This window comes from Pocillopora verrucosa, chromosome 5, assembly GCF_036669915.1.
Source record: "Pocillopora verrucosa isolate sample1 chromosome 5, ASM3666991v2, whole genome shotgun sequence".
NCBI classification, from domain to species: Eukaryota; Metazoa; Cnidaria; class Anthozoa; order Scleractinia; family Pocilloporidae; genus Pocillopora; species Pocillopora verrucosa.
Window position 1 is genome coordinate 15,062,861 of NC_089316.1, and position 15,951 is coordinate 15,078,811.

At 38.8% G+C, this 15,951-nt stretch overlaps 1 protein-coding gene and 1 pseudogene across 1 annotated transcript; one reads left to right on the forward strand and one right to left on the reverse strand.

The window, feature by feature from the left end:
* The first annotated feature begins 3,142 nt into the window (after positions 1 to 3,142).
* Positions 3,143 to 4,726, forward strand: LOC136280732 (uncharacterized). The gene has a single exon (XM_066166411.1). The coding sequence runs from the start codon at positions 3,143 to 3,145 to the stop codon at positions 4,724 to 4,726; it is 1,584 nt and encodes a 527-aa protein (XP_066022508.1).
* Positions 4,727 to 4,769: 43 nt separating this feature from the next.
* LOC131793991 (uncharacterized) lies at positions 4,770 to 5,499 on the reverse strand (annotated as a pseudogene).
* Positions 5,500 to 15,951: the final 10,452 nt, after the last annotated feature.

A 15,951-nucleotide genomic window follows, 5' to 3' on the forward strand; every position in this document is an offset into this window, starting at 1 on the left:
CAATAGTGCCGTATCCATTCGGCTGTTGGTTGCAAACAATCAAAATTGATTTTTTTTCTCTTGGTATCACGTCCGGTTCTAACAAATTGCAAGATTCCAGGCTTTATTTTCTTGTTATCTATTAGGTAATATAGGAATTTGCATCAACTTTAAATTCTGTGAAAAATGTAGCAACACAGATCTTAGGGCGAGTACCTTACTGTACCACCCACTTCACTGCATCGAGCGAAATGTTTTCCCGTTTGGCTCTCCTACTCACTCTAAACAATACATGTGCGCAATAATTTAAGGATGGCTTTCCTATTTGAAAACCATATGTAATTAGTCATTTTGTCTTCCCTCGCATTCATTAACATCCAAATTAATTAATGATGAATTCTAATAACCTCTTTAGTTAAACAAACAGAAAATCTCCTGTAAACGGAGAATCTTAAACTATTGAAATTCCATAAATTTGCCGAGCAACTTACGACCATTTTTCACAACTTACGTCTCGGCAGGCAGAACCCCTCAGATACCTTATAATGATTGAGCACGATCAAGCGGTAGACAGCTGCTATACTTAATTCAGGCCCTTAGCGACACGACGCTTAGGCGTAACCTTGATCTCAAGGATGATAGCAAATTGGTATTTGGAAAATGAGTGCTGTAATCTATGATTAGATTAAGCTAAACCACTCAGTATCGGATCTGGCTTCCAAGGCCTTCATTAGAATACCTTTCAAATTAAAAAAAAAAAGTTTCAGGTTTTCCTCCATTAGATAAACTTGGTGCAGACTTAAGGTTAACGAGACCTGTGAGTCAACATTGAGCTTCCGACTCATTTTTCTGAGTGGGAGCCTTGCAAATCAACCACCATATTCTTCAAGGTCCTTCTATTTCGAAATCATCACTTTTGCCATAATTTGAACGGAATTCAAACGAGCTGCATTTAAGTCTAAGTTGAGGTATAGGACAAAACGATTTGTGAAAGGAAATCTTTGTAAATACAGAAAAAAACAGCCGTAGTTTTTGGCAAGTCGGATGATTCAAATGCAAATTTTTTTGATTAACTTTATTTTTTTTTACTGTAAACTGAACCCAAACAGCGGGCTTTGTTATTTTATTAAATCCTCTCTCATCGCCTTATGGGATTTCCCGTCGCTTCCAGTTTCAAAATTTGTGACGTGCTTGGAGCTGCCAGCTCTGACATTTATAATTTGGTATTTTTCTCTATTTACGATAGCGATAGAACTATAATTTCTACAACGGGTGTCATAACATAACCAAATATCGCTGAGAAAAGGTTCAAGAAGTAAACCCATTGTAGGAAAATAAAAATTGTGGAGAATCATCATGTTTATTTGAGTAGCTGAAGATGTTTCCTCGCCAAATGTTTGTGATACCCACATTTGGAAGCTCAGTAAATTTAATTTTCGTTTTATTTCAACTACACAGAAATAGAAGAGTTAAGGTGGATATCATTTCTTATCATGGGTGACGGTCAAACTCAAGTTTTCCATGCATTAAGTACAGTCATCTCTTACCTTCTACCTTGAGCCAAATGTGTTTTCTTTTATCACTGTCTGGTAACTACGGTTACGATAGAGACTGTTGGTTTCAAGCTACGATGATCATTAATATTAGAAATAACCTTCCCTCTTCTTCTTTGGGCTCTTTGCCCAAAAACTTAAATTGATAAAATAATACGCGGTGAAGAATTTAACCAAATGCAACGGATTGACTGGAGTAATGCGTCATGGACTGTAAAATGTTATTATTAATTTCTTGAAAGTGTCGCCCGTCACGTCAGGTGGAAGAGGCATTATAATTATAAATCGTTTTTTTAGTAATTCATACCAAACAAACGCAATGCAGGTGAATTTAAGCGAACAAAAAAACGGACTCCAATAAGAATTCAAGGCAAGTCCTGTAAAAATGGTTTTGAGAATCACACAAACACAGAAAAAGAGGAGAATTCACCACTAAGTACTTCTTAGCTTGATGAATTTTATTTAATCGATTACAGTATATCAATATAGTTAATCTACGATAATGAGACTGGAAAGACAGAATTTTTTTTTGTAATCCATAATTTTCTAAAACGTGTTTAGTTAAACACAAGCCCACTAGAGACTGGGGCTGCACACTGCGGCAGACCCGACGACCCAACATACACAAGGGTAGTTGGGATCCAAATATAGAAACTTCTTTACATAGTGTAAAGCCAGTAAAATCATTGTGTTTTCGCTAAAAAATTTGGGGTTAAAATGGCCGCGAGCTAAAGTTGCACTTGCAAGGCTTGAAATTTTGAGGACTCTTTTACTCCGACCGATTTATTAATAAATTTTTCATAATGAGACATACACGCTGGGGGTGTATTGTGGGATTATAAAGGACCTCTCTGCGTCTCTGCTATGATTTGTGACTCCTGCAGTCTTGACCGCTCAACACGGAAAGTATGTTCAATCGAGAGTTAAGAAATTTATTTCGCTATCATTTACTCTCCAAAAATACATTTTGAATTTCTTTAACTATCAAATAAACTATCAAAAGATGTAAAGCAGTGTGCTGATTAAAATTTCCTCGATTGACCGACCGGAAACCTTAAAGAGGTTGACAAATTAATGATGAATTTCTCTCCTGAGAAATGTAAAAAATTAGAAAAAAAGTTTCAAACTTTGCCATTAGCATGTTTTTCAATAGTAGCAGAGTATGTTGGGTTATTTTTCATTTCATCTGAATGCTCCATACAAAGCTCCTTTCTTCTTTTCTGCAAAATTTTAGTATATGTAGGTTTCGCTGTGGTAAACAATAGCGCCGTATCAATTCGGCTGTCGATTGCAACTTATCAAATTTTTTTTTCTTAGTATCATGTCCGGTTCTAGCAAATTGCTAGATTCCGATTTCAGGCTTTATTTTCCTGTTATCTATGGGGTAATATCGTAATTTGCATCAACTCTAAATTCTGTGAAAAATGTAGCAACACAGATCTTAGGGTGAGTGCCAAACTGCCGTCCGAACCTAACCGCTGTGGACTATAGCCTTCTCCGAGTGCGAGAGAGCGTACCCATATTTGTATATTCACCAAGGCGCATCCAGCGAGCCTGGGCTAACTGTGACTTTATCGTTCATTTCTTCTTTGGTTGATAAATCTCCGAATATGACTTTAACGTCTACCACAAAATACCTGGGGTCTTCTGCAGTCATCATGGCGACCGGTCGAGCACTGCCGAGCTCGCTGAAATATTTTGTGTTCTCGCTCATAGCGGCTTTAATGATACGGGAGAAAGTCGAAAAACAACTCCTATACGGACCAGCTCATTTGGGAAAAAACGAGGTAGGACAAGAACGTCTGGCCGCTTTAATACCACTGAAGATGAGCTTGAGCTTGAGAACTCGAGCGGGTTGCGGCAAAATGTATTTATCGTTCAGAATTCTATATACAGCGAAGGATACGAGGACCCTACAGCTTAGCCGAATTGTCTTAGGTGGCGATGTACATACAAATCCAGGGCCTTCAAGTAAGAGAATGCCGAAAAACCCGTGTAAGGAGTGCGAGAAAACTGTTCGGTCAAACCAAGAGGCCTTGTTGTGTGTTCATTGTAACACTTGGTCGCATGTTAAATGTATAGGCCTAAGAAAGGCTGAATTCAAGTCGTACAAGGTTTGCCCTGAAATACAATGGACCTGCTCTCTATGCTTGCTTCTATTTAGCCGAGAAGAATGCTTGAAAAATTGTCTACAAGAAGAATTTATTTCGATAAATAACAGTGTGGAGGAAGATGATTATGCAAATAACAATGCTGGCGAAGCTGTTTATGCAAATACATTGGACGTAATGAAACCCTGCATAAGGGAATCCCCTGGGAGAGTAATCGTTGAGGAAAGGAAAAGCAATTCAAGCGGAGCCCTTATTGTTCATCTAAACATCAATAGTATACAAAATAAATTTGAAGAACTAAAAACATTGAACAATTCCCTCAGAGCACATATTATAGTAATATCTGAAACAAAATTGGATAGTTCCTATCCCAACAGTCAATTTAACCTCCCAGGATACCACATGTATGGAAAAGACAGAAAAAAGGGTGGAAGCGGGCTGTTAGCATACTTCTCTTCAGCTCTGCCTTCTAAGAAGCGGGCCCTGCCAAAGACCTACAAGACCCTTGAGGCAATTGCTGTCGAGGTGAAGATAGGAAGCAATCATTTGTTAGTTCTGTCAATCTACAGGCCCTCAAAACAGAAAAGGAAGGGAAACGAGTCCAGCCTCCAGGATCTTAAAAGTGTTGAGGAGGAGCTTAACCACATCTGTCAGTGGGCGTGTTTCCAAAAGCAGTCTGTCATCATTTTAGGTGACCTTAATCTGGACAGATTGAGATTGGATCGTGCTGAGGGGAAACTTCTGAAGGACCTGGAAGAAGTCAATAATCTACAGTGCATGATAACTGAACCCACTCGAATTACAGCTGACTCGGAGTCACTTTTGGACGTTATTCTAACCAACAGTCCTGAACTGTTCAAGAAATGTGGGGTTTATCAGCCAGAAATGAGTGACCACCATATGGTGTTTGGAGAAATGATGGAGAAAATCCACAAACACAAGACTCGCACTACCACTTTCCGGCAGACAAAAAGTACTGATTTCGAACAGCTTAACCGGCACTTGGAGGCTGCCCCCTGGCATGTAGGAGAGATTTTTTGTAATGTGGACGATAATAATAATAATAATAATGACAATCTTTAATGAGGAAACTTTTTCACTAAAAAGTGGTTTACAAAAAGGACCTCGAAAATTAAAAATTAAAAATTTACAATGAATAAAAATGCTAAAAGATGCTACTAAAAACTAATGTATCTTATGTGTAATACAAAACTTAAATCAATGAATTAAAAATCTGACGCTTCAAAATATTTACATTATCAGAGGCTCGTATAGTTTTGTCCAGCGAGTTAAAATCACTTACAGCATGATAGCCAGTTCTTTGTTTGCCCCAGTTTCTTTTAACGGATGGAATTTTGAGGTTTGCTTTATTTCTTGTGTTGTAACTATGCTGTTCTTGCTGAGTGACTAATGTTAGTTCGTGATGCGTGAGACCATTAAGACATTTATATACATGTACGCATCGGCGCTGGAAGTGCCTTTTTTCTAGTGTTAACCACTTCAGTGTAGTTAACGCATCAGACGCAGAGGAATACAGTGGTCGATCTAATATTATTTTAGCCGCCTTATTTTGAAGCACTTGCAAACTAGACATTAAAGTTACATTATGTTTGTCTCCCCAAACTAAATCAGCATACTCGAATAAGGGCATAACATAAATGCTTAATGCGTCTAAGTAGGCCAAGCCTTTGATTAACTTTCCCTGCCATGTATTCGACATGATTTGTCCACGAAAAATCAGACGATATTAAGATTCCAAGATATTTAAAACAAGTAACATTGTTTATACAATGATCAAAGATTGAAACAGTTAGAGCTATTTTCCTCTGTAACTTCTTGTTACTGCCTATAAGCATGCATTTGATTTTGGCCTGATTCAGTGTTAACTTATGTTCATTCAGCCATTTCGCCACAGCCAGGAGGTCTTGGTTGAGCTTTTCAGTCAGCTCCTGAGAGGAAGTCCCATAGCAGTAGATCACCGTGTCATCTGCATAAAGTGATGCTTGACGGGCATCTAGAACGCTTGGCAAATCGTTAATGTAGATGACAAATAGCAGAGGACCCAGAATACTTCCCTGAGGGACCCCATGGGTAACTGGCAATTCATCAGACAACTCATTCCCACAACATGTACGCTGTTTCCTGTCAGTAATGTAAGAGCGGAACCACTGAAGCGAGTTCTCACATAAACCAATTTTGGAGAGCTTGCGTAACAAAATCCGATGGTCCACAGTGTCGAAAGCCTTGGTTAAATCCAAAAACACGGCCCCACACAGTTTACCTTGTTCCATGTTCAATAAGACTTCATCAGCAAATGATGTCAAAGCAGATTCAGTAGAGAGCCCCTTCCTGAATCCAAACTGTTTCCTTGTGAGAAGGTTGTTAATAACCAAGTGCTGGTACAGCTGGGAATGCACGGCTTTCTCGAGAATTTTACTGAGTGTCGGTAAAATAGAGATAGGTCGATAGTTCGATGCATTTGACCGGTCGCCTGATTTAAACATGGCAGTAATTTTTGAGCATTTCCACAATTTAGGAAATTTACCAGTAAGAATCGATCGATTCAACAGCTTAGTGATGGAGGGAGTGATTGTATTTGCAGAGCTCTTGAGTAGTCTAGCACTAATTTTGTCCAAACCAATTGCTTTATTTGTCTTCAAAGAGGTAAGCTGCTGAAGCACAAACGATTCCTCTAGTTCAGTTAACTGGAACTGAGACAACGGTTGTTCTAAAACCAAGTTGCAATTCGACCAGGTAGTCGTTATTTTGTCAGCTAGGCGCTTGCCTATGGATGCAAAGAAGCTATTCAAAGCAACAGCAATGGATTTGGAAGTGGTGTGCTGAATTCCATCGGAAATGATGCACTGAACCTTTTCTGAGGATGAATTACGATTGCATGCTTCGTTTATAGCTTTCCACATTTTGCCGTGATCTCCTCTGGCTTCCTCGATCATTTCGCAGTAATATTTCGACTTAGCAGATTTTACTAAGCGGTTTACTTTGTTCCTCAGTTTCTTGTAAGTGTTCCAGTGCTTTTCTGAGTTCGATTTACGTGCTTTACGATGATACCAGTCTCGATCTCTCATTGATTCGCTAATTTTGCTATTCATCCAAGGAATAGGTGTTCCCTTCACACGTCGTCGTTTGACAGGTGCATGATCGTCTGCAACTTCTGAAAACAGTTTGTTCCAAGTTAATAAAGCGTCATCGATATTGTTTTCATTGTCAACGACGTGCCAAGGAACATTCCTAAGATCTTCGTTAGATGAATTCGCATCGAAATTCTTGTAAGAGCGATACTCAAACATTCTTGGATGTGCTTTTGTGTGCACACCAGTCTTTAGAATGCAAAACACCAGGTAATGGTCGCTCAATGGAAACGGAACAACACCAGATTTAACAATGCGATGTTCATTATTGACAAAAATCAAGTCAATCAAGGTCCGTGAGGTGTCAGATATTCGAGTAGGTTCTTTTATCAGCTGTGTGAAGTCAAAAGCGCGCGAGAAGTTGAGAAGTAGTTGTTTGTCTTTCTTGGGCAATTTTGAATTAGGCATCATGTTTGCGTTTAGATCTCCTAAAATGACCACATCCGATTTTTCAAGATCAACAGCAGGCATACTATCTCGCAGAGACGAAATAAAAGTGCGGAGATCGGCATCTGGTGCTCTATAAGCGCAACATAATAACGTTGGCTTACATTTATCTCGAATTAACTCAATCCATAAACATTCCTGTCCACCAGTATTGATATCATTCCGCAAACGAAACGCCAAATCTTCTCTTACATACATAGCAACTCCGCCATATCCCTCTTTATTGCCAGTGCGATCTAACCTTATGCACACAAATCCAGGGAGTTTTATTTCAGCATCACTTGTTGAGGAATCCAGCCAAGTCTCGGACAGAGTTAGCACGTCAAAAGTTTTGTTGTTAATTCCCTCAAGACGCAGAGAGTCGGTTTTGTTTGCGAGACTTCGTATATTCAAGTGAGCAACCTTGAGACCTCTAGTGGCCTTGATATCAGCAAATGTCTTGTAGCCGGGATTAATCTCAATGTCACCAGCAAGAGCAATAAGAGTCAAAGCAAAACAGGCACGATGAAAAAGCTTACAAAGCATAACACTCTTCAGTCGTCCATTAGACTCTTGCCTCCGGGTCGGTTCGTTTCGATGAAATGAAGCACCAGCAACTTCAGCCCTGCAATTCATCTGGGAAACAAAATACGTCTCTCTATCGTTAAGCAAAGTGTTCTCATATACATCTGAGAACCTGAAGAACTCCAAAGTGATGTAAATACAGAGAAACACACATAAATTTGCGGAGAGCTTGAAGCCGCGTCCGAACGCCATGATGCCAAGCAGGATTTTACCGCAAAGTAAAGAGACTCTTCTCAAGTCTTACACCAAACGTTTGAAAGATGACGTGAAGTCGATTCTGGATAACTTTACTGAAATCGTTAAATCTTCAAAAGTAGGTATATGGATAAAAGTACAACGATTACTCGAAGTGTTTACTTGGAGGCTGGCTAATTTATGGAAATCGATGGTCGCTGAATCAACATCAATAAACAGGAACAATCTGTGTTTTGTACTGGCAAAAAGTCCATCTTTACTTGAGATTCACGACCGATCTGCACAGTTCAACACGCTTTGATAGGCAAACGATCAATATGATTATTGGAAGGGACTGTTTGAGAGCGTTGTGGATCAACACGCACCCACTAAAAAGAAACGAGTCAGGGAGAAAGATATACCCTATATGACTCCAGAATGGAAGCAAGCCATTAGAGATAAGAAAAAATTTGCAGTTCAATTTGCAAAGGATCGCTCTCTTGAAAACTTTGAGCTCAAACGAAAATACAGGAACATTGCAACACGGGAACGTAGAAAGGCAATAAAGGCCTACTGGTATAGAAAATCGGAAGAGCTGAAATCTAAGCCCAGCGAGTTTTTTAACACATTCAGGCCATTCATCAGTACAAAGACAAAAGACACTAATGCTATATGTTTGAAATATGAAGATGGCGAGGTCGAGAAAGACCAAACTGTGGTGGCTGAACTCCTAGCAGGCCATTTCAATACGGTGGCAGCGAATATAGGAGGCAACCATATCACCAGCCTAACCGAGAATGATCATAGGAACCACAGTAGTGTCAAGGCTATTAAAAGCAGTTACAAGGGGAATAAATTTGATTTCAAAGAATTTAACAAAGAGGAAGTGCAGTGTGCTCTTAAAAATCTCAATGTAAGAAAGTCGTACGGGTGGGATGTGACAGCACCACCAAAACTCTTTAAGGGAGTGGCTGAAGGAATCGCACCATCCCTGACTAGACTTTTTTACGCATCTTTCGTGCTCTCCAACTTCCCGCGTCCTTCATATCTCGATGAACGCACGCTGACGTATCAACCAATTGTTAATTTTACAACATTCCGGAATTTGAAGCTTACAACACAGCTATTGTGGAAGAAATAGATCATAATTATATAACCTGTTATAATAAAGTTCGGATATAACGCGCGCTGTCATTGGTTGAAAGAGCGTGCTCTATGAGAGTATAGAGCATAGAGCTGAGCTAAAGCTGTCACGCCATCTGCCAATTGTACTATGTTCGAGCTTTTCCGGGACTTCTTTTTAGCTTTTTTCTGATAATTGAAAGTGAAATTTCGGAACTGAAGCGAGCCGGCAAGTAGCAACAGAAGAATCAAACAAAGATTTGCAAACATACCTGGCGCCGTAATTTACGTTTTTTAAACGTGAGCAGATACGAAAATCCTCAAAGGAAAAACAAAATAAACATTCCAGTTTTAAAGATTTTCACGCTCAGTTAGATAGCAAACTTACGCACGGTAATAAAAATCAAACACAGCTAAAACTCGTATAGTTTATAAAGTTCAGTGTTCAAAAACAAAACAGAATAAAACAGAAATGATGACAAATTTAACCAAACTGGCATAATTGTTAAAATTCATACTAATCATGACGGTGTCTGAGCGAATATGATCATGCTGAAGTTCATCGCAGCTCGCTCATCATGGCGATCTGCGGTCATCACAGTAAAGCAAGCCTCAGAAACTAAATCGGCCACCCTTCGAGTGAAAAAATAAGAGCTTGCTCTGATATCCTTTTCGATACGATGAGTGGAAAGTCACATCAGTCACTGCAGCCGAGTTTTGCGGCGCTGACATCACGAGCGATCTTCATGTTCCGGTGAATTCGGCTGTTGTTCATTCAAAAAACACTCGCCTTGAACAGTTTGTTTTCTACCTTGTCATGTGAAAAAACTCGCGTGTTTTTATGAGCCATAATTCGGCTGAAGTTCACTGAACATTTCATTTCAAGATTCTGTATTAGAGACTTAAAAACTTCAGGCAAAAGTGTTAAATTCGACTTGCCGAACTGTTTTAGTTTGTAAACTATCGTAGAATGTGAACTTTGATGGTTTTTGAACTTTGATGTTTTGACACTTTTGACAGCTTTAGTCTTGTACAGCCAATCAGATTATTTGAACGATTCTAACAGGGATTCTGATTGGCTTATTGTAGCGTGCTTTATGAGAGTATAGAGCATGCTGACGACACTGTTGTTCGCTTTGGAAATAAAGTTTGTTTTGAAAATTGAAAGTAATGCTTGGGTAATTTAACGGATTCTTTATTATAAAACAAATAGAGAAGCCTTGAATGTGCTCTGTTCTGTTATAAAGCACGCAGGAAGCGGCTAGAGCACTCAAGAAGTGGGAAGAAACACTCGACTACGTCTCGTGTTTCTCCTTACACTTCTTTCGTGCTCTAGCCGCTTCCTGCGTGCTTTATAACAGAACAGAGCACAGTCAAGGCTTCTCTATTTGTTAAATAGAATGTTGTAGTTTCCCATCCTATGTCATTAGAAAGTTTGAGTACCAATGTCACAGTGACTAAGAATTCTAGAAACTATGTACAGTCTATCCACAACACACCTAACACGATTTTAAAATCCTTGTACATGATGATGCTAACGAAAGGATAAGCGAACATAGTAAACAAATTGCGTATAGTCACGGACCGCCGTGACTCATCGTGGAAGGCTTTTAGACAGAATAACAACTACATGCAGAGAAGGCATAGGTATTAACAGTTGCTTTAGTTTCTGCTATGGCAGATAAGCTAACACTCTCCTTTGGACTAACGACCTGAGTAAACATTAAGGGTTCAAAATGTTTTGTAATAAGCGAAATGCAAAGCTCAAAGTTTTGCTTAAAACTTACTTAGTGAAGCTCTTCGATAGGAATAGATAGAGATGATAATTGTTAATATTATTTGGAAGCTAACTAATGCCCATAGTTGTAGACCTTTGCTTGGGGTGGGGGGGGGGGGGGGGAAGAAGAGGGAGTCTATTCTAATACGCGGGTTAAAAACAATTGTTCAGTCGACTCTGATGATGATTTCGCTGAGGTTATAGAAGCGTCAGTCTTTATTACTGACTCATACCTTCAGTAAAAACTTCTCAGGAGTACTCATGGAAGATCAAAGTACACGGTCCAAAGGTACTCTTGTGTTCCAACTACTGACTGTTTAACACTAATCATAAAAAGTGGATCATGTGAAATTTTTAAAGTCCCTGTCATACATTATAGTACATGTGCCAATGACCCGATTTGTGAATCCTTTCACTGTGCAAAATAACTTGCTTATAGCATTCTGTCTGTGCCACAATAGCGAAGAAAACAACCAGGTACCTTTAATTTTGTAGGTTGTATATAAAGTAGGATCCGTATTCTTTCACACGTATGTTAATTGATTTCTTGCAACAATTTTGACCTCCGGTAAAGCAGACATTGAAGGAAACCTCACCAATGTGTGGTGACCACCGTATAGCCAGCCTGAGAAGATCGCACCACATCTATTATCCGGTACGCACTGGGTTGGCATTTCCCGAATACTATGGATGAGGAATCGTCGTCACATTTTTCTCCACCATAGGGTGTGTTGTAAGTGCTCTTTCTGTCAGCATCGCCCAGGTTTTGTTCATTCAGTCTGTGCCACAGTATTGCGAATCACAAGTAGGTGGCTTTAGTAATTTGTAAATAAAGTAGGATCCCCAGTCTTTTCCATAAATTTTAATTGATGTACTGCAGCAATTTCCACCTCTGGTAAAGCAGACCTTGGAGGAAACCTCACGATCTGCCAATGTGGGGTGATCACCTTTTAGCCAGCCTGATAAGGCTGCACCACATCTCCACTCCGGTACGCGCTGGGTTGGTATTTTTGTTCCCGCATCTCCCACGAAACGATACCATTCCCCGAATGTTATGGATGAGGAGTGGTCGTCACATTTTTCTCCACCGTGGGATGTGTTGTGAGCGCTCTTTCTGTCAGCATCACTCAGGTTTCTGTAATTATGGCACGGATCGGCTAAAAAGTTGAATTTCGGTTAATGCGATGTTTTATGTATTTCTTTATAAGGAAGCTTAAGGAAAAAAATTATTGTATAAACTGCGGTGTTTTAGATGGATTTCTCGCCCTGATAAAAACCGTAACAATACGCTTACAATGTTACAATAACTTTTTTTTAAAAATAAGTTTGATATCATCAATCAGCTGTGTCAGGTTTAAAAATGAATGGCAAAGCGTTGGCCGTTCTCAATCCAGGGTCGCTTGTCGCTTGGCTCTAATAAACAATTCGTATTTCAAAGAGACAATGTCGCTCAAAATTTCCTAGAAGCAGAAGTAAACGAAATACAAAAATAAAACCGAAAATAACGTACTTGACCTGGGTAATGGCATTTCTCGCGGCTGAGAACGAAAATCGACAACTGGAAGATTTGCCACGGGCCGATTTTGGCTGTGTGCATAAAAATGTATCTTTTGTCGATAAGGAAAAAGTCAATAACTGATTTTGTGCAAAGAAAGTTACGCCCATTGTCTTTTTCTGTAATGGTTCAACGCATTTTTCCTCATGAGCCCTATCTCAGACGCGCTTTAAGACCTTTTATTTGCAGATTGCATAACTTATAATTTCATTCTCCAAAAAAGGTCGACTTTTCTTCTCAGTAAAGGCCTCTTCAATTTATATGATAAACAAATATAATACGTGGTTGCTTGCAGGTCTAGAACTCCTCTTTTCGTCTTCAACTCATACCAGGTGAAATACAATATATAACAGTTTATATATATTTATAATGGCTGAGTGTGTCCTAAAGCCTCAACGCAAAATCCCTAAAAAGTTACCATATTCAACGAATTTCAATGCGTCTCCGTGGCTCGATCGCTTAAGGATTGGTTTTCATACAGCCTGCTGACCACAGAAAAGGTTGTTGATCAATGTAAAGCCATCGAGCTAAGCATATCTCTCCAATAACATTACGGAAGAAGGTAAATGTTGTTTATTTAGAACTTGATTGATATCTGTTTTCTCAATACATGCTCTGGACGATAGTGTTTCCTAATAGCCAATCAAATCGCGCATCTCACAACAAATAAACCAATCAGAATTCGCGTTAAAAAAGTAAAATTGAAACTCGTGGCAAGTGCCAGCACTGTGTGAATGGAACTACTGAAAGTGTTTCAAATATACGGGGGCCACCTAGTCAAATTTAGGACAAATGTGGTAAGCATCTTTAAAGAAACAAAACTCTTTCAAAATATTATAGAAAACTATGAAGTTTTGATCACGCTTGGGTAACCACTGGGTAATTCAAACAGGCAGATAACACTGTAACTGCTCTTACCCTAACATTGATGAGAGGACAAAAACGCCAGCTTTATGACTTTTTTGTAGAATTGGTATTTTTAAATTTACGAAGCTTTTGATATCGAATTTGAGAAATAAATCTGGCGGGGTTTGGACAACGCGAACGAAAGTGCTCCTACATGTTTCCTTCTTTAATGCTTACCATTTACATTATCAAACTGAATACTTTATCGTCTTGTCCATATATCTATTGATTAATTTTGCTTTTAGCTTTATGTGAAAATAAGATGATTACTTTCTATTACTGAGGACATCGACAATGACACATGGATGTGCTGAAATTTCGACCAACTTCTCTCTTTTGTTCAAATATGTTGTTTTTTATTGTTGACTTCTGAATAAATAGCAAAACTTGAGTGACATCTGATACTTACTTTTCATGTTATCATCACTAAGATATTCTGAAACGTATTTTCCAATGAACACTGCCGCGATGATTGCAGAAATTGCCACTGCAATAGCAACAAGAATGACCATAACGCTTCGGCGGGATCTACAAGAACGATTGGCAGCTGTCAGTAGATCTCTGCTTCCCGTAATGGAGAGTTGTTCTCCAAGATTTGCAGGTTTTGGATGGATATGATTCAAAGAGATAGTCTCATTTTCTGACGACGCCATCTCAGATGAGATCTCTAGGCGTGAATGCAGGATTTACTTCACTGTCAAGCAGATGATTCCCTTCACTCGAAGTTTTAGCTTATAATCATGAAAGGTTAACACAGCATGTTTCTTAATTGTAAAAGTCTGTTCGTCGGCGTGGCTTTCAGTTTCGAGTTTCAGTTTCGTAATTGTTAATGATGCAGTCATGCGTGATATTTTATGCATAAACGTGACCTTGAGTCTTGATTGTTTGAGCCACATGTAGCTTTCAGGCACTTTCCAGTACGTTAGGAACTCGGTTTATTTTCCTTGAACAAAGAAAATAACTGATGAGCCTTCACCTTTTTTTTTCTCGCTTTCTTTCATTTTCGTCTACCCTCTTTTTTTTCTTCCTTTTTTTCCTTTTTTCCCTTCCTTTCTTTTAGTACCCACTTCTCAAATCTTCAAAACCTCGATACGTTGACAAAACTCTGCACTCGTCTGATGTCGCTGTTACCGCGGATATATCTTAAATTCCTAATTTTTTGTATAATAGGGCCCTAGATAATTAACTCCAGCCCCGACTCCCTCCCCAAAACGTTAAAAACAACAATGAAACGAGAACAAAAATTGGTAGCATACTGCATACACTTGTCTTTTGTGAAGACACAAGATTTCTAGAAAGCATTTTCGCGTGTTTTGTTTCTCCTGAACTATATTATTTTAAGGAAGACAGAGCAAAAGCCGTTAATAAAAGCTATCCGCTGATTTTTTCAAGTTCCTCTTCTACTTCATGATCGATAAGTCATGAAAAAAATATTTATTTTCCTCTATAAACCTTTTTTCGCTTTCTTCATTATACAGGTGCTTGAAAAGTTTCATATTCGAGTTTACATCATTGTCTTTGGTTATTTAGACCGATGATCATAGAAAGAGGAAATTTATGCTAATTTCCATTAGGACACGCCATGGTTGTCGGTTTTTACTTAGTCTTTGCTAGTTGCTGTTACCTTAACTATTTTTGTATCAGCAAAAAAGAATAAAGGAGAAATAAGGTTGCTCTCATTCGTGAATCGAAGGATAAAACTTTCTTCGCCGTCTGCGACTCACCTTTTCTATAATTCAATAATGCATTCTAGGCTACTATCATGAAAAATGAGACAAATTCCGTGCCTGCTTCGAGGTAACGGTTTTCTGTTTCTACCCCGCATGCATGGCATAAGTTTAAGTTGATCACCAGCCCTCATCAGCGGATTAAACTTCCAAAATCGACCTGTTTTTTTGTGAACGCAACCGTTTTATGAAAATAAATTAAAGAAAAAAGCTTGCAGCTGTCAGTTCTATGTGGAAATTAAAGCAAATGACGCAAATGGATGTTATCCGCTTCGTTCGATGAAGAGAATTGGGTCTCTTAAGAATAATTACTTATCTTTACATGTTAACATACCTATCAGACACCGAAATCAGTCCTTAGAACAATATTATAAAAATTTAGCGTGTGGATATCTCCCTCCACCAGGTTTTCTTAAACTACTCAAAACTCCCTTTATTCTCTTGGAATCTGACGACCTCCTTTTTGCATATCGTGTCTATAACAGACGTATCCTGTAAATACATCTAAGAGGGCTATGACAACCTGTTTTCCTTGTTTTTTCGATATTGTCTGTAGTCAAAAATTGCGTCTGTGAATAGTATTCTTTTTGGATTCTTTACCTTCCAATTCTTGAGAGGGATTATGAAATAAAATGGGGCATTCCTAATCTCAGCCACGTTTCGTTAAAATAATGATAAGGTTAACTAATATCAGAAGAAAACTTCGAATCATTATTTTCCGATATTATTTATCAATTCTATGATACACAACGGTCGTGGTGGTGGTCGTTTACCAGAAATAAGTTATATTCCTTTTCCCCGACAAGTTCAAGCTTGATCGATGATTGTGCGAGATTTTCCAAGTTTTCTTTACTTTGTTTCCTGACCCTGAGTTTAGTTATGAACAT